Here is a 17,637-nt window from a genome sequence, read left to right as displayed (position 1 = left end):
TCGGATGATGATAAGAAGGTAACTAAAGACCAATCATATCCAGCTGGATGAAATGCTATTCCTTTTGTTGATCCTGATAGGATTCCTTCTATTCCTTCCGTTAAATCGTATACTACGTTTGTTTTGACACCTCTGCCCTAGTTAGGGAGCAAGTTGGAGGAACATCATTTTGTTTCTTCTTATACAGGTCTTGACAGGTTAGAAGATCCGGGAGGAGGATTTGAAGATTTTATGCCGCGTATAAAGAAGGTTCAAGAGAAGTCCAAAAGTAGGGAAGATGTTGCCGCCAAGAACCGTTGTTCCTCAGTTGATGCTTTGCTGTGGAAGCCGAAGGTGAAAGTCATGGATGCTGAAGGGACTGCGTTCAGTCAGAAACCTTGTTGTGGGCCATTAACTCTTGTTGGTGGATGAAGAGAAGCGAAGGTCGAGCTGGGACCTATCTGAAACTAGCGCTGACTAGGAGGCAACCCGGAGTTTAAAACTTTTCAGTTGTTTTTCGAACATTTCAGTTTTGTTGTGTGTTCAATAATTGGTTTTCACGACTGTAGACTGTGGAACATTTTAGACTTGGTTTTTGGTCGTGTGTGTGGTCGCTGTTTGCGTGGCTGCATGTACCTTTCGATCGAGTACCTGACCTTCTCGATCGAGCACCCTAGGATGAAGACTTCTCGATCGAGTGACTCTATTCCCTCGATCGAGTAGGCTTGTTTTGATTCGCTTCCAGTGATGTTGTTATGAAGCTATTAGCGACCTCCCTTGTTGCTGGCTGGTTTGGGGAGGTCCCTACTTCGCGTGTTTTTGTAAGTTTTCTCCAACTTCACTCTTCTTTCCAGTTTGCATTTCTTTTCTCTATTTTTGGGTACAATGAGGGCATTGTACAGTTTGGTTTGGGGAGGGTATATGCATCCATGTCCATGTCTGCATACTGTTTTTATTGCAGTTCTGTTATCACGTTTAATTTTCGTATGCTTTGTTTTTTATTTTTAGAAAAAATCAAAAATCCAAACAAATTCAAAAATTCGAAAAAATAAAAAAATAAAAAAATTCACGTTTATTTTTGTATTTAGGTTGAGTTGGAACGGTGTATTTTAATGATGAAATTGCACTGCTTTTGGTCCTTTTTGCTTAAGCCTTGTATTAAACTATACATTTTATTAGCTTTGTCTTTTTGCATATCTACGAGTTAATGTTTAAATTCAGCTGAACAAATAGGCTTGACCTGAAATTTTGGCAAACTACTTATAATTTCTAAGATATAGAGCCTTAAAACCGGTGTCTTATGACCACTTCATGTAGGATTGTGAGTAGTATACTCCTTGCATATCATGTATCATTAATTTGCACATATATGAAATTCAATTGCTTTTTGCCTACATACATTCGGGTTAGTGGTTGGTGTCACATGCAGGGAGGTGCTTACATTCCCTTTTTCTTTCAATTTTACCCATTAAACTCCACATTTAGCCAAATTTGCCTTTTGACCCTTAACTACATCAAAATTTAGCCTGCGTTGTCAAGCTAGTTTAGTATATGTTTTTGCGGTATATAATTTATCGTGCTGAGTTTGGTTTGTATTGTATAGATCGGAGTTGGTAATATATGGGGAAGGAGGATGAAATGATGAAATAAGAAGTTGAAAATGAAAAAAAAAAGAAAGAAAATCAGAAAAAACTGAGGAAAATGAAGAAAGAAAGAAAAATTGAGAAAAAAAAAAGATTGATTAGTTTCGGTTTTGCTCTTATGCTCTTATCTTTATCTTATGAGGAGTATGTATTTGGTTGAGTGAGTTTGTATGCCGAAATGATTGGCATTTGTGTTTCAGTTTTTAGATGGTTATGAAGCGGATATGGTTCATTTGGTTCTGTTTAGGTAGCTAGCTTGGCTATTAACCTCACATTTCCAAAAATGTTTCCCCCCCTTCTTACCCATTGCCTCACTTTACCATACTTTTGTAAGTCCTCGGTTGTGACATGATTTTGTTTGGTTGGAGTGTATGTGCACGGTAGGTAGAATTATTTATCATATTAGTTGCATGCATGTTTATGTCGGTCGTAGTTTAGATGAGCGACTATATTTATTTCTCTCTTACATTCATATGCTTACCCTTTGCTTCATAAGAGAAGAGTGACCCGTGAGAGTCCATTATCAAAGGTCTTGCAAGGTCGACGGTTCAGCTTTATTATAAACATCTTACAACTCGTTTGCATTTGACTGTTTTGCTATAAGTGTTAGTTTGCTTGCGTTAAATTTGTTTAAGTGGGCATGTGTAGCTAGCTCTGAGTTATCTATTCCGTTTCATTGGTTAGTTGCATTTAGCTTGCTTGGGGACAAGCAAAGGTTTGGTTTGGGGAGATTTGATACGTGCATTTTATATAGTCTCTTTGAGCCTCTTATGCACGTATTTCTATGCGATTCCCGTAGTTTCATGCTACGAAATGCCCCGAATATTCTACTTTGGTTCGTTTGGCTTTAATTGCAGGAATGGGCCTGAAAGAAGCAGAATTGAGCCTTTTACTGTTCCTTTAGCTTGCATTTAGGAGATGAGTGGATTTGGAGCAAAAATATTACTGCCTCGAGAAGCGTGAAGATGTCTTGGAGGCTAAATCAACGTCTTATGTGCTGAATTCAGTGGCAGTTGCTCGATCGAGAGTCTTTGCTGGCCTTTATGCTCAATCGAATGCTTCTGGATGAGGAACAGTACTCGATCGAACTACTGCTTTGTTCGATCGAGAAGTGTGATTTTAAGGTTCCTCGATCGAGTAATTAAAGTGCTCGATCGCGAGGTTTTAGCATGAAGTTGTTGGATCGAGCTATCTCAATGTGCTCGATCGAGTAACTAGTTATTAGACGCGAGATTTTAATATCTTATTGTCGTATCTTAGGTTAAATAAATATCTCTCCTATAAATAGGAGAGTCTTAATTAGGTTTAGGGGGTTTTTTTTATCACTTTTACTCGGCTCTTAATACTGTTCGACGTTACACTGCTCTTATTTCCGAATCTCAACTTTTGTAATTTATTTTCTCTCTTTTATGTTATTTCTCTTTTGCACATCTCTTTATCATATTTGTTTTTGCTTTATTCATTGTTATCGCTTTACTTATTATCATGAGTAGCTAGATCCCTTGTGCTAGGGTATAGGGGAGCCATGGTGATTAGGGAGATCGAGACTAGATGATTAGCTACTCATGATAATAAGTAAAGCGATAACAATGAATAAAGCAAAAACAAACATGATAAAGAGATGTGCAAAAGAGAAATAACATAAAAGAGTTAAGAGCCGAGGAAAAGTGATAAAAAAAACCCCATAAACCTAATTAAGTCTCTCCTATTTATAGGAGAGATATTTATTTAACCTAAGATACGACAATAAGATATTAAAATCTCGTGTCTAATAACTAGTTACTCGATCGAGCACATTGAGATAGCTCGATCAAACAACTTCATGCTAAAACCTCTCGATCGAGCACTTTAATTACTCGATCGAGGAACCTTAAAATCACACTTCTCGATCGAACAAAGCAGTAGTTCGATCGAGTACTGTTCCTCATCCAGAAGCATTCGATCGAGCATAAAGGCCAGCAAAAACTCTCGATCGAGCAACTGCCGCTGAATTCAGCACATAAGACGTTGATTTAGCCTCCAAGACATCTTCACGCTTCTCGAGGCAGCAACATTTCCGCTCCAAATCCACTCTTCTCCTAAATACAAGCTAAAGGGACAATAAAAGGCTTCATTCTGCTTCTTTCAGGTCCATTCCTGCAATTAAAGCCAAACGAACCAAAGTAGAATATTCGGGGCATTTTGTAGCATGAAACTACGGGAATCGCATAGAAATATGTGCATAACAGGCTCAAAGAGACTTTATAAAATGGACGTATCAATAGGTCCAAAAGGAAGGAATCTAAGAGGCTTAAGGGCATACTGTATGACTGCATATATATTAGTTGTTTATCATACTTTAAATTCAAAGATCAAAAGAGAGGAGGCGTGTACATGCATGTTATATGTAACAAATGCAATGTTAAACGAATTAAAATATAAATGGATTGTCATTTTTTGTTTTGTTTTACCAATTAAACCTCTTCAAACTACTATCTAAGGGAAAAATGTGCTATCCAATAAATGTTGATTAATTTAGCATTAACTACTATTTAAGCAATATTTATTATTAATCAAATATGTTAGCATTAAAATTGATCTATAATCCCCTTTACACAATAAAGCCTATAACATTCTTACGCATTTTACATTATTAAACAATTATGTTAGAATCCGTACAACGCACGGGCATCACACTACTTATAAACTAAAGTAGTGTATCCGTACGGGCATCACACTACTTATAAACTAAAGTAGTGTATCCGTCAGTAAAGTTGGGATCCGTGCAAATTGTAAACTATTCATCACAGAACTTATTTAGAGACGGATTGGGATTCCGTGCACTTTATATTGCATACTCCCTCCATTCAACTCCACAAGGCCATAATGCTTTATCACGTTTGCCAACGCGGCTTTTACTCGGCAAATATCTTTAGTTACGTATTTGCAAAAATTATAAAAGTTAGATATTTTTAATGTACTCTTAAAGACGAATCAAATAAGATCTCACATTAATATATTTTCACTTATGTATCGAGAGAAAATTGAAGTTGAATGTCGGCTTGTAAATAGTGTGCAAAAGAGATAATGACCTTGTGGAGTTGAATGGAGGGAGTACTTGCATGCAGTCCTTGGAGAAATGTCAATCAGTCAATGGAATTGAATTTTGAGAGGAAGAAGCTACAAAAACGTCTGTTGTCTAAAAAAAAAAGCTACAAAAACGTCCATGTCATTTTCACACATCTAGCGACGAATACCGACGCCGAAACTCTTGCTTAAACTCAAACTTCGCAAAAAATTATCAAAAAATGAGTTTCCGTGAGAATGTGGGACGTATACATACAAAAAGTCTTGTACTCCTGTGTAACTGTATTACAAAGTTTTTCATTAAAAAATTATTGTGGTTTATGGTAATTGGTAAAGTGCCGATTGGTTTTAGCTATTTTGGTTTTTAAGTTGCTGAGCAATTTCAACGACTTCTTTGATAACCATCAACCATGTATTCTATCTACATGTTTGTCAAGATTGCTAGTCTTTTTAAATCCGTTTAATTGAAAAAATTTCAGTTTTTATTCTTGGTTTTCTTCTTCTTGAAGATTAGACTTTGATTCACTCTCCATTTAAGCCTAGGAGAGTTTATCATAGTCTTATATCTTTATCAAAGAATGTTTAAATCAAGGATTTAAGAGCAATATTTCAATTGTGAGGCTACAAATTTGGTTGGAGTTTTATTATTTCTGATTTTCTACTAAAATCTGGAAAAAAAATCTGATTGATATATGAATTTCATACGTTATCAGATGGATCTCGTCATTTTTATGTTCTCTTTTATTGTATTTGTGGGAATATAACTTGTTATGTTCTCCATCCAGCACCCATTTGATCAAAAGTGCACCCATTTGATCAAAAGTCAATGTGATGTTGTTCGTCTATGTTAGTTCTTCTCTTGCTGCGAGTTAGTGTCAGATCCTTTTCTTGGAAAATTGTTTTGGTGGTGATTTAACCATTAGCTTAAATGACTCTTGTTCTATGTGACTCTTTTTTTTTTTTGGAGGCAAAGTTTAAGAATACTTTCTTTTGAGAGTTTTTATTTTGTACTTTTGTTTCCCTTGTTTCTTATGATTTGGGTATGTTGAAAGTTTTTAAACTTTTAATTACCGTTCTCATCCGCGAGGATGTTATGGGTCGGTTTCGATTGACCTAGTTTCCTTTCCTTATAAAAAAAAAAATTCAACGACTTCTTTTCCGTATTGTGTTGACTAATAATTTTGGGTCTTGCTAAATTCCGCACACTATTTTACTATTTCCTGCACATTTTTCTCAATAATTCCATAACTACCCTTCATCTAAAAAAAAGAGTTATCTCCATTCTCTCTCTCATGTCACAACCTAAACATTTCGTGTTAATCAATTCAATTCAATAATTATAATTATGGATCTTAATTTGCACTCATATAAGTAATTTCTCCGTTTTTTCAACGATTTTATTAATACAAGTTGCGTACTCGATTAAATGAATGTTTTTTTAATCTTAATTTAAAAAAGGTTTTTTTAGAATTTTTTTTTTTGACAGCTGTAAATAAAGCTTTCACAGTTTAATGGCCTGCTTAGCTAAGCTATGCGCGAGTCCATTTAAATGTCTTGGAAGAAAACTAAAGCATAAACAATGAAAAAAGCTAAACGCGTTCCGAATGTCCTCTAAGATCCCTTCAATCATATGACTACCTCTGTCAACCTCTGCTATTTGATTGATAAGTTGCAAGCAATCCGATGAGATGTCCAGATGGTAAATCCGCTCCTCTCGAGCCCATTCCACGATATCACGGGCCTTGATGCTTCACTTGCGGCGGTGATTACGCGCCCCCTCGATACGCACTTGTCTTCGACCCAGTTCCTGCCCCGTATCATCATACGCAACCCACCCGAAGGCCGCATCAAAGGTCCTGACCCAACTAGCATCCACTTTTACCCGTATCACGGCACATCCCGCCGGTTTACCTAGGATGTGCATAGGATTGCCATTGCGGATAGCCATAAGCTCCCTTTGGGACGATCCGTCTTCCTCAATTCGCCTGTCACTCCGAGTCTGTTTTGAGGCCAGATCATTGCACAAGATTTGCGCTCTCTCCCCAACGACGTTATAAAAACTATTCGTGATCAAATGCGAGTGCACAACCTGATCCTGGAATTTGATTCTATTTCTCAGAGTCCACAGACCCCACAAGACAGCCACAAAATGTATCACCTGGCACATCCCCTCCTCTCGTTTGCTCAGATAATATATCCAGTCATAGATCCAATCAGAAATGGGAGTGCCTCTAGCACCCTCTACCCTTATACCTAGGAACGAACCTGCCCAGATTCTACTTGAAAAGCCACAGTCCCTAAAGAGATGCTCTGAGGTTTCCATGACTCGTTGGTCTCCCTTGCACATACCACAGAAGAAATCCACTTCAATATTTCGCTTGGAAAACTCTTGTCCAGTCGGTATCACATTGGTAATAATTTTCCAAATAAGAATTTTCCACATCTGTGGCACTGGTAGTTTCCATAACATTTTTCGACAAAAAAGCCGACCTCGATCATTTAGCCTACCGTTATCCTTTGCAGTCCCAGCATTTATCATATGTTCTTCGAATTAGCGGGAGTAGGGTGGTTGGCGTATTAGTGGTCGGTCTCTGGAGGCGGCGCGGCGGGTGTTAGTGTGGTGGGACAACCATCCCATCCCGACCATCATCTCATTACATCCCCGACAACCATCCTATTCCATCCCCGACAACCATCCTGCACCACCCTGCGCCGACAGTCACACCTGCACCACCTCCGACGACAGCCACACCTGCGCCAGCCATGTGACCACCCAGCGTCGACACTGCATCGCCATTCCAAATTTCCCTTCACACCATCTGATACCAATACCTTGCCCCTCCTACGTCGACCCTTCGACGACCGACGACCCCTTTCCTCTCCCTCCGTCATCGGTCAGGTTATGGTGGCGGCTGGTGGGGCGGCGACCAGATCTGGTGGTCTTGCTATGTCAAGGGTTTTGGGGGAATTTCATTGGTTTTTTAATATTGTCTCAATGTCTCTCTAATTGTGGGTGAAAAGTGAGGAGTAAAATCGGAAAGAGAAGTAAAAAAATGTGTTGGATTTAGCCTTCTTTGTGTTGAATTTAGCATATACCATAATTTGTTTCAACTTGACCTTCTTTAATTAGTTTGTTGGGCTTTAAAAACCACGTAAGAAAAAAAATCAAATCTTGTGTAATCTCATTATAGACGGCATATATCCGTCTATAACTAAAGACGGGTCAAATACAATACCACATTCATAATAAGACAAGCAACAAGTGGGGTGGTGGGGGCAAAAAATATCACCACTTTCAAGCTATTTGACCCGTCTTTAGCTATAGACGGATATATCCATCTATAGCAAGACGAGCTGTTTATTTTATGGCCGTACAAAACAAAAATGCGCTTGTAAATTGTAACTCTAATTACACCAACAATAAAATACAGTCTGTCATCACACCTACAATGTGAAATGGGTAATTTCGCATAAGATAAGCGTGGCTATTCTTAGACGCACAGAAAGAGCCAGCAAATGTAGGCCTTCATATAATAACAGACACACATTCAACTACACGTGAAAAACTAATATTAGTAAACATGCAAATTACAGGTCAAAGTTCAACTCCTTAATGCTATATAAATTTCAGAGAAATAGTAGGGGAAACAAACCAGGGAGGAGAATCAGCAAAAATGGCTTCGTTGTTGAATCTCTTGGGTTGTTTCTCTCAACCACCAAGCTCCGACAAGTACGTCTGCAATGGCGATGTTTGTACGCTACGACAGAGAAAAGCTAGCGGGAAAAGGGAAAGGTTGAGTCGTCTTTTAACATTTTCTCGCCACTCACCCCGCAAACCTTGAGCGACATGTTTAAGGTTGTCCCCGGGTTTACGGTTTTTTGCCTTAATGTAGATGATCTATCATTCTCTTGAAGGATTAATTCCTGCTGGAAGAACATGTAGTAGATTAAACTTGTGTTCTTGCAAGAATTACATAGGTAGCCATGAAAGTAGGTGGAAACTTGGGTACATCCCGGACTCTGTTATCTCTAAGAATGAAGCAGAGTTAAGAACGTACGGAGTATTGTATAAGCATCTGCATTACTATACATGCACAATTGTATTTCATTGAACGGAGCAATTTGTGCTACCCTTTTTATTTGTATATATATATAAATTATTTTTCGTAAAAATCTAATACCGCGAAAATCGGATGTTTATGGCCAAGCTTCATTACCATGAACATCAACTTGGGGATACATCTAGGGCCGTCCCTTTAGTTTTGGGGCCCTGTGCGAAATCTTAAAGTGAGGCCCCGGTACAATTTTTATTACTCGTAAAAGAATAATAATTGAAAAAACGTATGTTAACTATTTAAACTAATTTTTATAAGGATATTTTATGTTTCAATTCTAAAAGAGATGTAGTACATAAATAAATGTCTTTTCTATTCTTCAACAACGAGTAAGTGTCACAGTGGTTAGTTGCATAATAAAGAAGCAATGAAACCTGGGTTCGATTCCCATACCACTAAGTCAAGCTGATTATTATGCTAAATACAAACCCAAGTAAGTGTCACAGTGGTTATAGGTTTTATTGTCCATCTCATAGTACAAGGATTGTGGAATCAAGAAATGCTAAATTTTTTGAGAATGACTTGATCAGTGGGAGTGACCTAATTCAGGACATTGTCCTAGAGAGGGATCATCATAAAGTTCCTCCCTCTGATTCAAGTGATAGATTGGTTGTCATTCACACTCCCCAAGTTCAATTTAGTGTTAGACAACCAGTGATAGAAATTCCACAAAATGTTGATCAAAATATGGTAGATCATAATGAGGAAGAAGTTCACCATGAGGATGAACAAGTTCCATTACGAAGATCTATTCGGGAAAGAAGATCGGCTATTCCTAATGACTATGAAGTATATCTACAAGAATTGGATTATAATGTTGGAGCTGATAATGAACCTATGTCGTTTTCACAAGCCGTACGTTCTACAGATTCTAACTTATGGATGGATGCTATGAAAGATGAGATGAATTCTATGGCATCAAATGGAGTTTGGGATCTCGTTGTATTACCTGATGGTGTAAAACGTATTGGGTGCAAGTGGGTCTATAAGACTAAAAGAGATTCACTTGGCAACATCGAGAGACATAAGGCAAGCCTCGTTGCTAAAGGATTCACTCAAAGGGAAGGAATTGACTACACAGGCTTTTTCTCCTGTATCAAAGAAAGATTCTTTTCGAATTGTCATGGCATTAGTAGCTCATTTTTATTACGAGTTACATTAGATGGATGTAAAAACAACATTTCTCAATGGTGATTTAGAGGAAGAGGTTTATACTCCCTCTGGCTTTTAATTTTCTTCCCGTTTCTCTAATATATGTGAGAAGTATTATAATGAAATGGGAAGAAAACAGCAAGCCGGAGGGAGTATGAAACAACCTGAAGGATTCTTCTCTAAAGATGGTGAGAATTTGGTTTGTAAGCTAAATAAATCCATTTACGGTTTAAAACAAGCTTCCCGCCAATGATATAAGAAATTCCATGAAGTTATTTCTTCATTCGGTTTCGAAGAAAATATAATGGATCAATATATATATCTTAAGGTCAGTGGGAGTAAAGTTTGTTTTCTAGTGTTGTATGTGGATCATATTTTACTAGGAACCAATGATAAAGGGTTGCTACGTGAGGTGTAACAATTCCTTTCAAGTAATTTTGATATGAAGGATATGGGTGAGGTATCTTATGTCATTGGTATTAAGATCCATAGAGATAGATCTCGAGGTATTTTGGGGTTGTCTCAAGAGGCTTATATCAATAATGTACTTGAAAGATTCAGGATGAAAGATTGTTTACCAAGTATAGTACCAATTATGAAAGGTGACTGGTTCTGCTTGGACTAGTGCCCCAGGAATGACATTGAAAAGGAACAAATGAAGAATATTCCATATGCTTCAGTTATTGGTAGCATTATGTATGCCCAGGTATGTACCAGACCTGACATTACATATGCGGCTGGAGTGCTAGGAAGATATTAGAGTAACCCAGGTCTTCATCACTGGAAGGCTGCAAAGAAAGTGTTGAGATACCTTCAAGGTACTAAGGACTAGATGCTTATGTTTAGACGAACTGAGAATCTTGAAGTGGTAGGATACTCCGACTCTCAGTATGCTGGCTGCATAGATTCACGTAAATCCACATCAGGATATATGTTTATGATAGCTGATGGAGCTCTGTCATGGAGGAGTGTGAAAACAACCTTGACAACTACTTCCACTATGGAGGCTGAGTTCGTATCTTGTTTTGAGGCTACCTCACATGGTGTTTGGTTGAAAAGTTTCATATCTGGGTTCAGAGTTGTTGACTCTATTTGCAGGCCGCTAAGAATGTATTATGATAATTCAGCTGCTGTGTTTATGGCTAAGAATAATAAAAGTGGAAGTCGAAGTAAACACATCGACATAAATTAACTAGCCATAAAAGAGCGTGTTTAGGAAAAGAAAGTGATCATTGAACACATTAGCACATAGTTGATGATTGCAGATCCTTTCACTAAAGTCATGCCAATTAAGACTTTCAAGGATCATGTAGTGATAATGGGCCTTGGTTCCATTATGTAGTACATTCATTAAGTTTTTGTAAGAAACTATTATTATGTTGGATATTTTCTCGTTGGGATTTATATGCGCATATTTATAAAGTAATATTGAGAAATATCATTTTGTTTGAACCTCGAGTAAACATGGGGTTTACTCATTATGTTAAATGTGTGTGGTGTGAGTGACTTGATATATTGTGATGCATGGAAGATTAGTTCTTGCTCTAAGAGAATTCGTCGCCATGATCCATATGTTGTGTCTCTTGTTAAGTGGACCAAGTGGGAGAATGTAAGATATTCCATAAAATAAATAAGTATTACATTAATATTTAATTAAGTTATTTTATGGAAATTAAGTTGGTCCATTATATGGTGAAATTTACCTAGGATTCCGTTTCCACTATTGTCTCCAATAACTGTAATACCCGTCCTTTTAGGGACCCGTTGACCATCGTTGACTGACCTTAGACACTTGTCTAGACCTTCGGAAACCTTACGAGTTAACCTTGACATATAGCAAGCCTTTGAGCTCTGGTATCTCGATCTAGGGGAGGCTACTCGATCGAGTAGCTTAGTCACTCGATCAAGTAGAGGCCACTCGATCGAGTTTGTAAGTTTCAAACTCGATCGAGTAACAGGAGTTTAGCAGGAAAATATAAATCGTGATATCATGAAACCCAAATCATTTTTTTTCCTTCTCTCCTAAACCTAGATGCCGTCATATCGTTTCTCCTTCACCTTGATTCACCCTTTTGGAGCATTTGAGGGGGGAGACACCATGGGGATAGGATGCATGAGTCGGGTAGCGGTCTTGTTGCCGGATTGCTGTATATAGGTATGTTGTCATCATCATCATCATCATCGTCTTCCTTGGTTTCGTTTATGCTTGTGACAGTAGTAATAGATGGTCATACTGTTTGTTATAGGTGATTATGGTGGTTGCTTGTCGTCTTACGGTCGTGTGCGGAATCGCTGTCGTTGTTAGAGGTAGGTTCTCCTACTCAGTATTGTTGGTTATCTAGTGTGTCGGTTGTAGTGCTTGATTGTATTTGATATTCTGATTGGTTGAGTAGATTGGTTGTGTTTGGTTGTTGTTGTTTATCCGTGGTTCGTGAGGCGTGTCCCCGGCTGAGTGGAGTCACTTGCGGGAGTGGCTTCACGCCCTTGATTCGCCCTCTGTGGAACCCGCCACAGGAGGGGATGTGCACATTAAGGAACATGGGTTATCGCTCGGATTAGATGAGCGGGGATTTGGTGGGTACGGATGCGGTCCCCCACTGGCGGCGTGGATTACTGGTTGTGATTGGTAATCTGGCAGAATTGGACCTTCGGGCAGTCAAAGGTGTGTGGGTGATTGGAGAAAGGGACGTGTATATGTTTGTTATGTCTGGTTTTGTGTGTTCCTTCAGTTACTGACCTTGTGTGGTGTTGTTGTGTTTTCTTCTTGTGTTGCGTCTGCCGTGATCCACTATGGTGAGCAGTCGGTCTTAGCGGGTTGATATTTGGATCATAGCTGGGTGGTTGGAGGGACGAGTCTACCACGAGTCATGGCAGAGATAGTCTCACATACTTGTTAGATGTCACGAGTTGTACCTTTTATTTTATTTAATAACTTGTAATTAAATATAATAGTTCTTTTATCGACATTTGATTATTACTGTTCCTCGGGAAACCGAGATGGTAATGCCCATATCTGCTGGGGAACGTCTTGTTAAGGCTCCTTGGTAGTTGGGGGTGTTACAAAGTGGTATCAGAGCGACGATTTTGGAACCTGTAACTAATGAGCCTAAGTTACGTAGTGAGTCTAATAAAATGAACCTGGTGTATGTATGTTGGGAGCCCCAGCAGTTGCTTGGTTTTGAGTGAGAAGGCGCCCTCATTTCAAAATCCTGTCCCCAATATGGTTAAGCCAGCCACTTCGTATGGGAATATTGAGTCGGGAATTGTGTGTGCATAGTTGTGTGTGACATATAGATTGGATATAGTTGTGTTGGAGTTTATGGTAATGCCTGGTGCGTGCAAGTAGTAGTAATAGATCGTATAATTGTATGAATCGCTGGGAGTGTGTGTGGATGTGATAGAGAATGGTGGAGGTGTTGAGAGTTGCATACGAATATCTTATAACGTGATGGTGATAATGGGTTGTGAATCTTCATATGTGTTTTAGTTAGTCTAAATTGACATGTAATGATGTGGAATTTAATGGATGAATGTTGTTGCGTGCTCTTGTGAATAGGCATAGTTATGTAAGATATCTTGTGGTTGTCGAATTATTGTGATATGTTAAAACCTTAAGCAAACATGTGTAGTAAGTGGTAACTACATGGGCAAACAGAATGCTTACAGTGTAATCACATGTTGAACGATTGAATTTGAATACGCGTAAGTGAAAGTAGAATAATGTGCTATTATATTTATGTTCATGTGAATTGAAGCAAGTCGTAGTTGAATTATTTTTGTAAAAATGCTTGCTATGGGGATGAGGTAATATGTACAATGTTCGGATGAGATAATTGTGTTGCATTTGAGTTAGTATTAATGGATAGTAATTGGATGAAATAATCAGTGACGGGTTCCAAACTCACCTTGGGCTCGGAACGAGTTGTTGTTTTGCAGGAACCGTTAACCGAACTTGAAACTTTTTGTAATACTACGGTTTTCCATGTCTATGGGTACTCTATCGAGTGGGGCTTACTCTGTCGAGTAAGTAGTTTTGACGCAAAACAGTAGACTGCCTGTAGGGTACTCGATCGAGTAAGCGTGGCACTCGATCGAGTAAGGGTCACTCGATCGAGTAAGTGACTTACTCGATCGAGTAAGTGAGTTTTACAGGCTGAGTTTGACGGGTTTTGTTAATGACGCGAGATTAATATAAAAGGTTTTTTTTATTATTTCTTAAACACTTTTCAACATCATAAACTTTTCAAGTGACGATTAGAAGTTACGTACTTTGCTTCTCTCGCATCATTGACAAATCCCTAAGCTACATTCGTCGGATCATCTTGTTCTTTACATCGTTGCGATCGTCGTGTCGAGGGTAAGTTCCTTGTATAATTTATGTTGGGTTTCCTTGAGTTTCTCTAAAACCCTAATTGGGTATTGTTGGGGGTTTTGGGTGATTTGTATGGTTGTGGTAGTAATTGAATGTATGTATGTTATAGGAGGGGGATTCGTTGAGGAAAGATTCTGATTAGCTGCTAGATCGTCGGTGGTGCTTGCTTTCCAGGTAGGGTTTCCCTACTCAGTATTGGCTACATAATGTGTTGGTAATTGCTGTTGTGATTGTTGATTAATTATAATGTTGGATTGGTTTTGGTGATTGTTGGCTGTATATTGTTGATTGGTTGTATATTTGTCTGTGATCTTCGGGGTGCGTCCCCGGCTGAGTGGAGTCACTTGCGGGAGTGGCTTCACGCCCTTGATTCACCTTCTGTGGAACCCGCCACAGAAGGGATGTGCACATTAATGAACATGGGTTTATCGCTCGATAGAGATGAGCAGGCTTAGGTGGGAACGACTGCTGTCCCCCACTGGTGGCGAGGAGTACTTGTTACGATGGGTACTCTGGCAGGGCTAGACACTTTAGTGTGTAGTCAGATATGTGGAGTTGGAGACTGAGTTATGGAGATTGGTTTGAGCTGATTGAGCTGTTTGTGATTCTGTTTCGTTGTGACTATTGTTTATGTAATCAGTACTGACCCCGTTATTTATTTTAAAAACTGTGGTAATCCATTCGGGGATGGTGAGCAGTTGTTGAGCAGGTATGATGGCTTATGCGAGGGATAGCTGGGATGGAGTCACCACCGGTCTTAGAGTCTTCCGCTGTGTTTGAATTAGTTGTTTTGGCCTTTTGGATTTTGAGAACACTTGTATTTCCTTTTTAACAGTTTTGGAGTTGGTTTTATCACTTAAACTTTATTAACATTTAAGTATGTTTCGTTATTGTCTATTTGAGTATCATTGCCTCGGAAAACCGAGATGGTGGCGTTCTCATACCTTAAGTGGTCCTGGTAAGGCATTTGGAATATGAGGGTGTCACAAAGTTGTATCAGAGCGACGATCTTGAAACCTGTAACCAATGAACCTAATGAACATAAGGAGTCAAACTAAAATGAACCCAGGTAGGAGTTGTAGGAGCTACTGCAAAGACTTGGGAGACGTCCTAAAGTCGCAAACTCGCCCTACAACTTTGAGCCGATCACCATGGGGTGTGTGTCGGGATTGCTATGTGTTTATCTTGTGATTTGTGTATCTATATAGTAATGTGTGGTATGAATCGGTGGATGCATGCATGTGGAGGATGAGAGATGTGTGGAGAAATATAATGATAATGTGATTTTATATGTTGATTGGTTGAAGGCATGAAAGCATGATATTTGATTTATAACGTGGCATGTTAGAAATACGGAAGAAAGTTACTTTTGTTTGAGTATACAAAGAGATACATATACATATGTTGTTGTTTGTCGTTTTGCATAAGAGTATAGATAGTTGCACTACTACAAATCCAGGCAACTACAACGCCCCTTTAACAACGCTTATCCACGAAAATAACCATAAGACGTTGTAGAACGGATGGTGCGAATTTTACTAAAACTAATTACAACGGTTATGGTTCCATAACCGTTGTTATAGGTTTTAACAACGGGTCAAACATGCACAACCGTTGTTAATAATTTGGCGCAAAATTGGCGCAAAGTTAGTGAAACGTAATTACAACGGTTATTTATAAACCCGTTGTTAATACTTTTTAACAACGGTTTACTATGGACCCGTTGTTAATATTTTATGTAATGACAACGGGTTTATCTTTAACAACCGTTGTCAATACTTTCCATACTATAAACCACACAAACACAGATCAGCTACAGCCACACCACACAAACCCTAAGACAAACACAATAAACATACACAAACACAAACACACTTTCTCATCGTCTCTTTCTCTCTTCCTCATCGTCGCTTTATCATCTCGCCGTCACTGTTGGTTTAATCGTCTCTTACTTTCTCTAATTATCAGGTAAATATGCATGATTTAATTTAGGTTTTGTCATCTAAGTCATTATTTTATTTCTCTAATTATTTCATTTGCATGTGTTTTTATCGATCATTATGTTCTAAGTATTATTCGCTTAATTAGTTTTGTCACTGTTTTTCTGCGTTTATTAGCTTGTAAAACAAATTAAATAAAATAAAACAAAGAAGAAGCAAGATGATAGAGAGGAATGCATGATAAACTTAATTAATTAATATATATATATATATATATATATATATATATAAATACATAAATTAAAAAATGAATTACATTGATAAAAATGCAATTGTTAGATATGCATAGAGAGTCTCATTCTCTTCTATGATATCCATCCTCTCCTTCTTAGCTATTTGGAGGTTTCGTTTAGCAGTTGCTATATCGTCATATAACTGCAACAACTGCTGCTCTGTCAAGCCATTTTTTTTGGCGTCCTTGAGTGCGGTTCGAGCGTCCTCAAGGTAGCTCCTATACCCGTCCTCGATGTCTAGCAACCGGCGGATGAAACTCCTGTTGTGCTCGGTCATAGTAACAGTCTTACGGATGGTATCATTCATTGTTGATGAAGTTTGGAGTTTGTTTGAAAGATTTATGGTTTGGAGTTTGTTTTAGCAGTTAGGGTTTGGAGATATATAGTGAGATAATGGAATGATGGTTGAGATAATGCATGTATTTATACTAAGTAATGTGTCTTTTAAGTTGTTTTTTAATTAATACTCCCTCCATTCAACTCCACTTTACATGTATTCCATTTCCGTCCATTCAACTCCACTTTACAGGTTTCCTTATTTTGCTTAAAAAATGACAATTTTATCCTTATTAAAAATCTTTATTTACAAAAAATGCCACCCAAACCCCACACTAACCCACCATAAAACCCCACCTTTATGTTTTTTTAATATTTTTAACCTCTTCTTTCTCTTTCCCCATGTACTTTTAATACTTTTTTAATCCGCTCCTTAATATCCGTGTAAAAACTAAAGTTGCAAAGTGGAGTTGAATGGAGGGAGTATATGTTTAGGAAGTTATGCCATCATATCTCTGCTTCAAATCTTATAACCCTTCTCATTCCATATATTGTCCATTCATATGCAGGGATTGGCAGTAATAATGCATCCATCGGAATTATAACTGGCCGCCGTAATAATGCATGCATCTAGTAATATTTAATTTAATTTTTTTTTTGGAGGTAAATAAACAACAACGGTTATTTAAAAAAAACCCGTTGTCTTTAGTTATAACAACGGTTTTTTGTACTGTAACCGTTGTTATAACTTTCCCACCAAAATTTAGTCACTCTTTCCACAACGGTTTTTTCTACTTTAAA

General features: G+C 38.1%; 1 protein-coding gene across 1 annotated transcript; it reads right to left on the bottom strand.

The window, feature by feature from the left end:
* Positions 1 to 6,438: 6,438 nt before the first annotated feature.
* LOC141620519 (uncharacterized) lies at positions 6,439 to 7,158 on the bottom strand. Its single transcript, XM_074437368.1, has one exon. The coding sequence runs from the start codon at positions 7,156 to 7,158 to the stop codon at positions 6,439 to 6,441; it is 720 nt and encodes a 239-aa protein (XP_074293469.1).
* Positions 7,159 to 17,637: the final 10,479 nt, after the last annotated feature.

This window comes from Silene latifolia, chromosome X (assembly GCF_048544455.1).
Source record: "Silene latifolia isolate original U9 population chromosome X, ASM4854445v1, whole genome shotgun sequence".
NCBI lineage: Eukaryota > Viridiplantae > Streptophyta > Magnoliopsida > Caryophyllales > Caryophyllaceae > Silene > Silene latifolia.
Note: the sequence above shows the minus strand (reverse complement) of the source record. Positions and strands in the feature narration are given on the sequence as shown.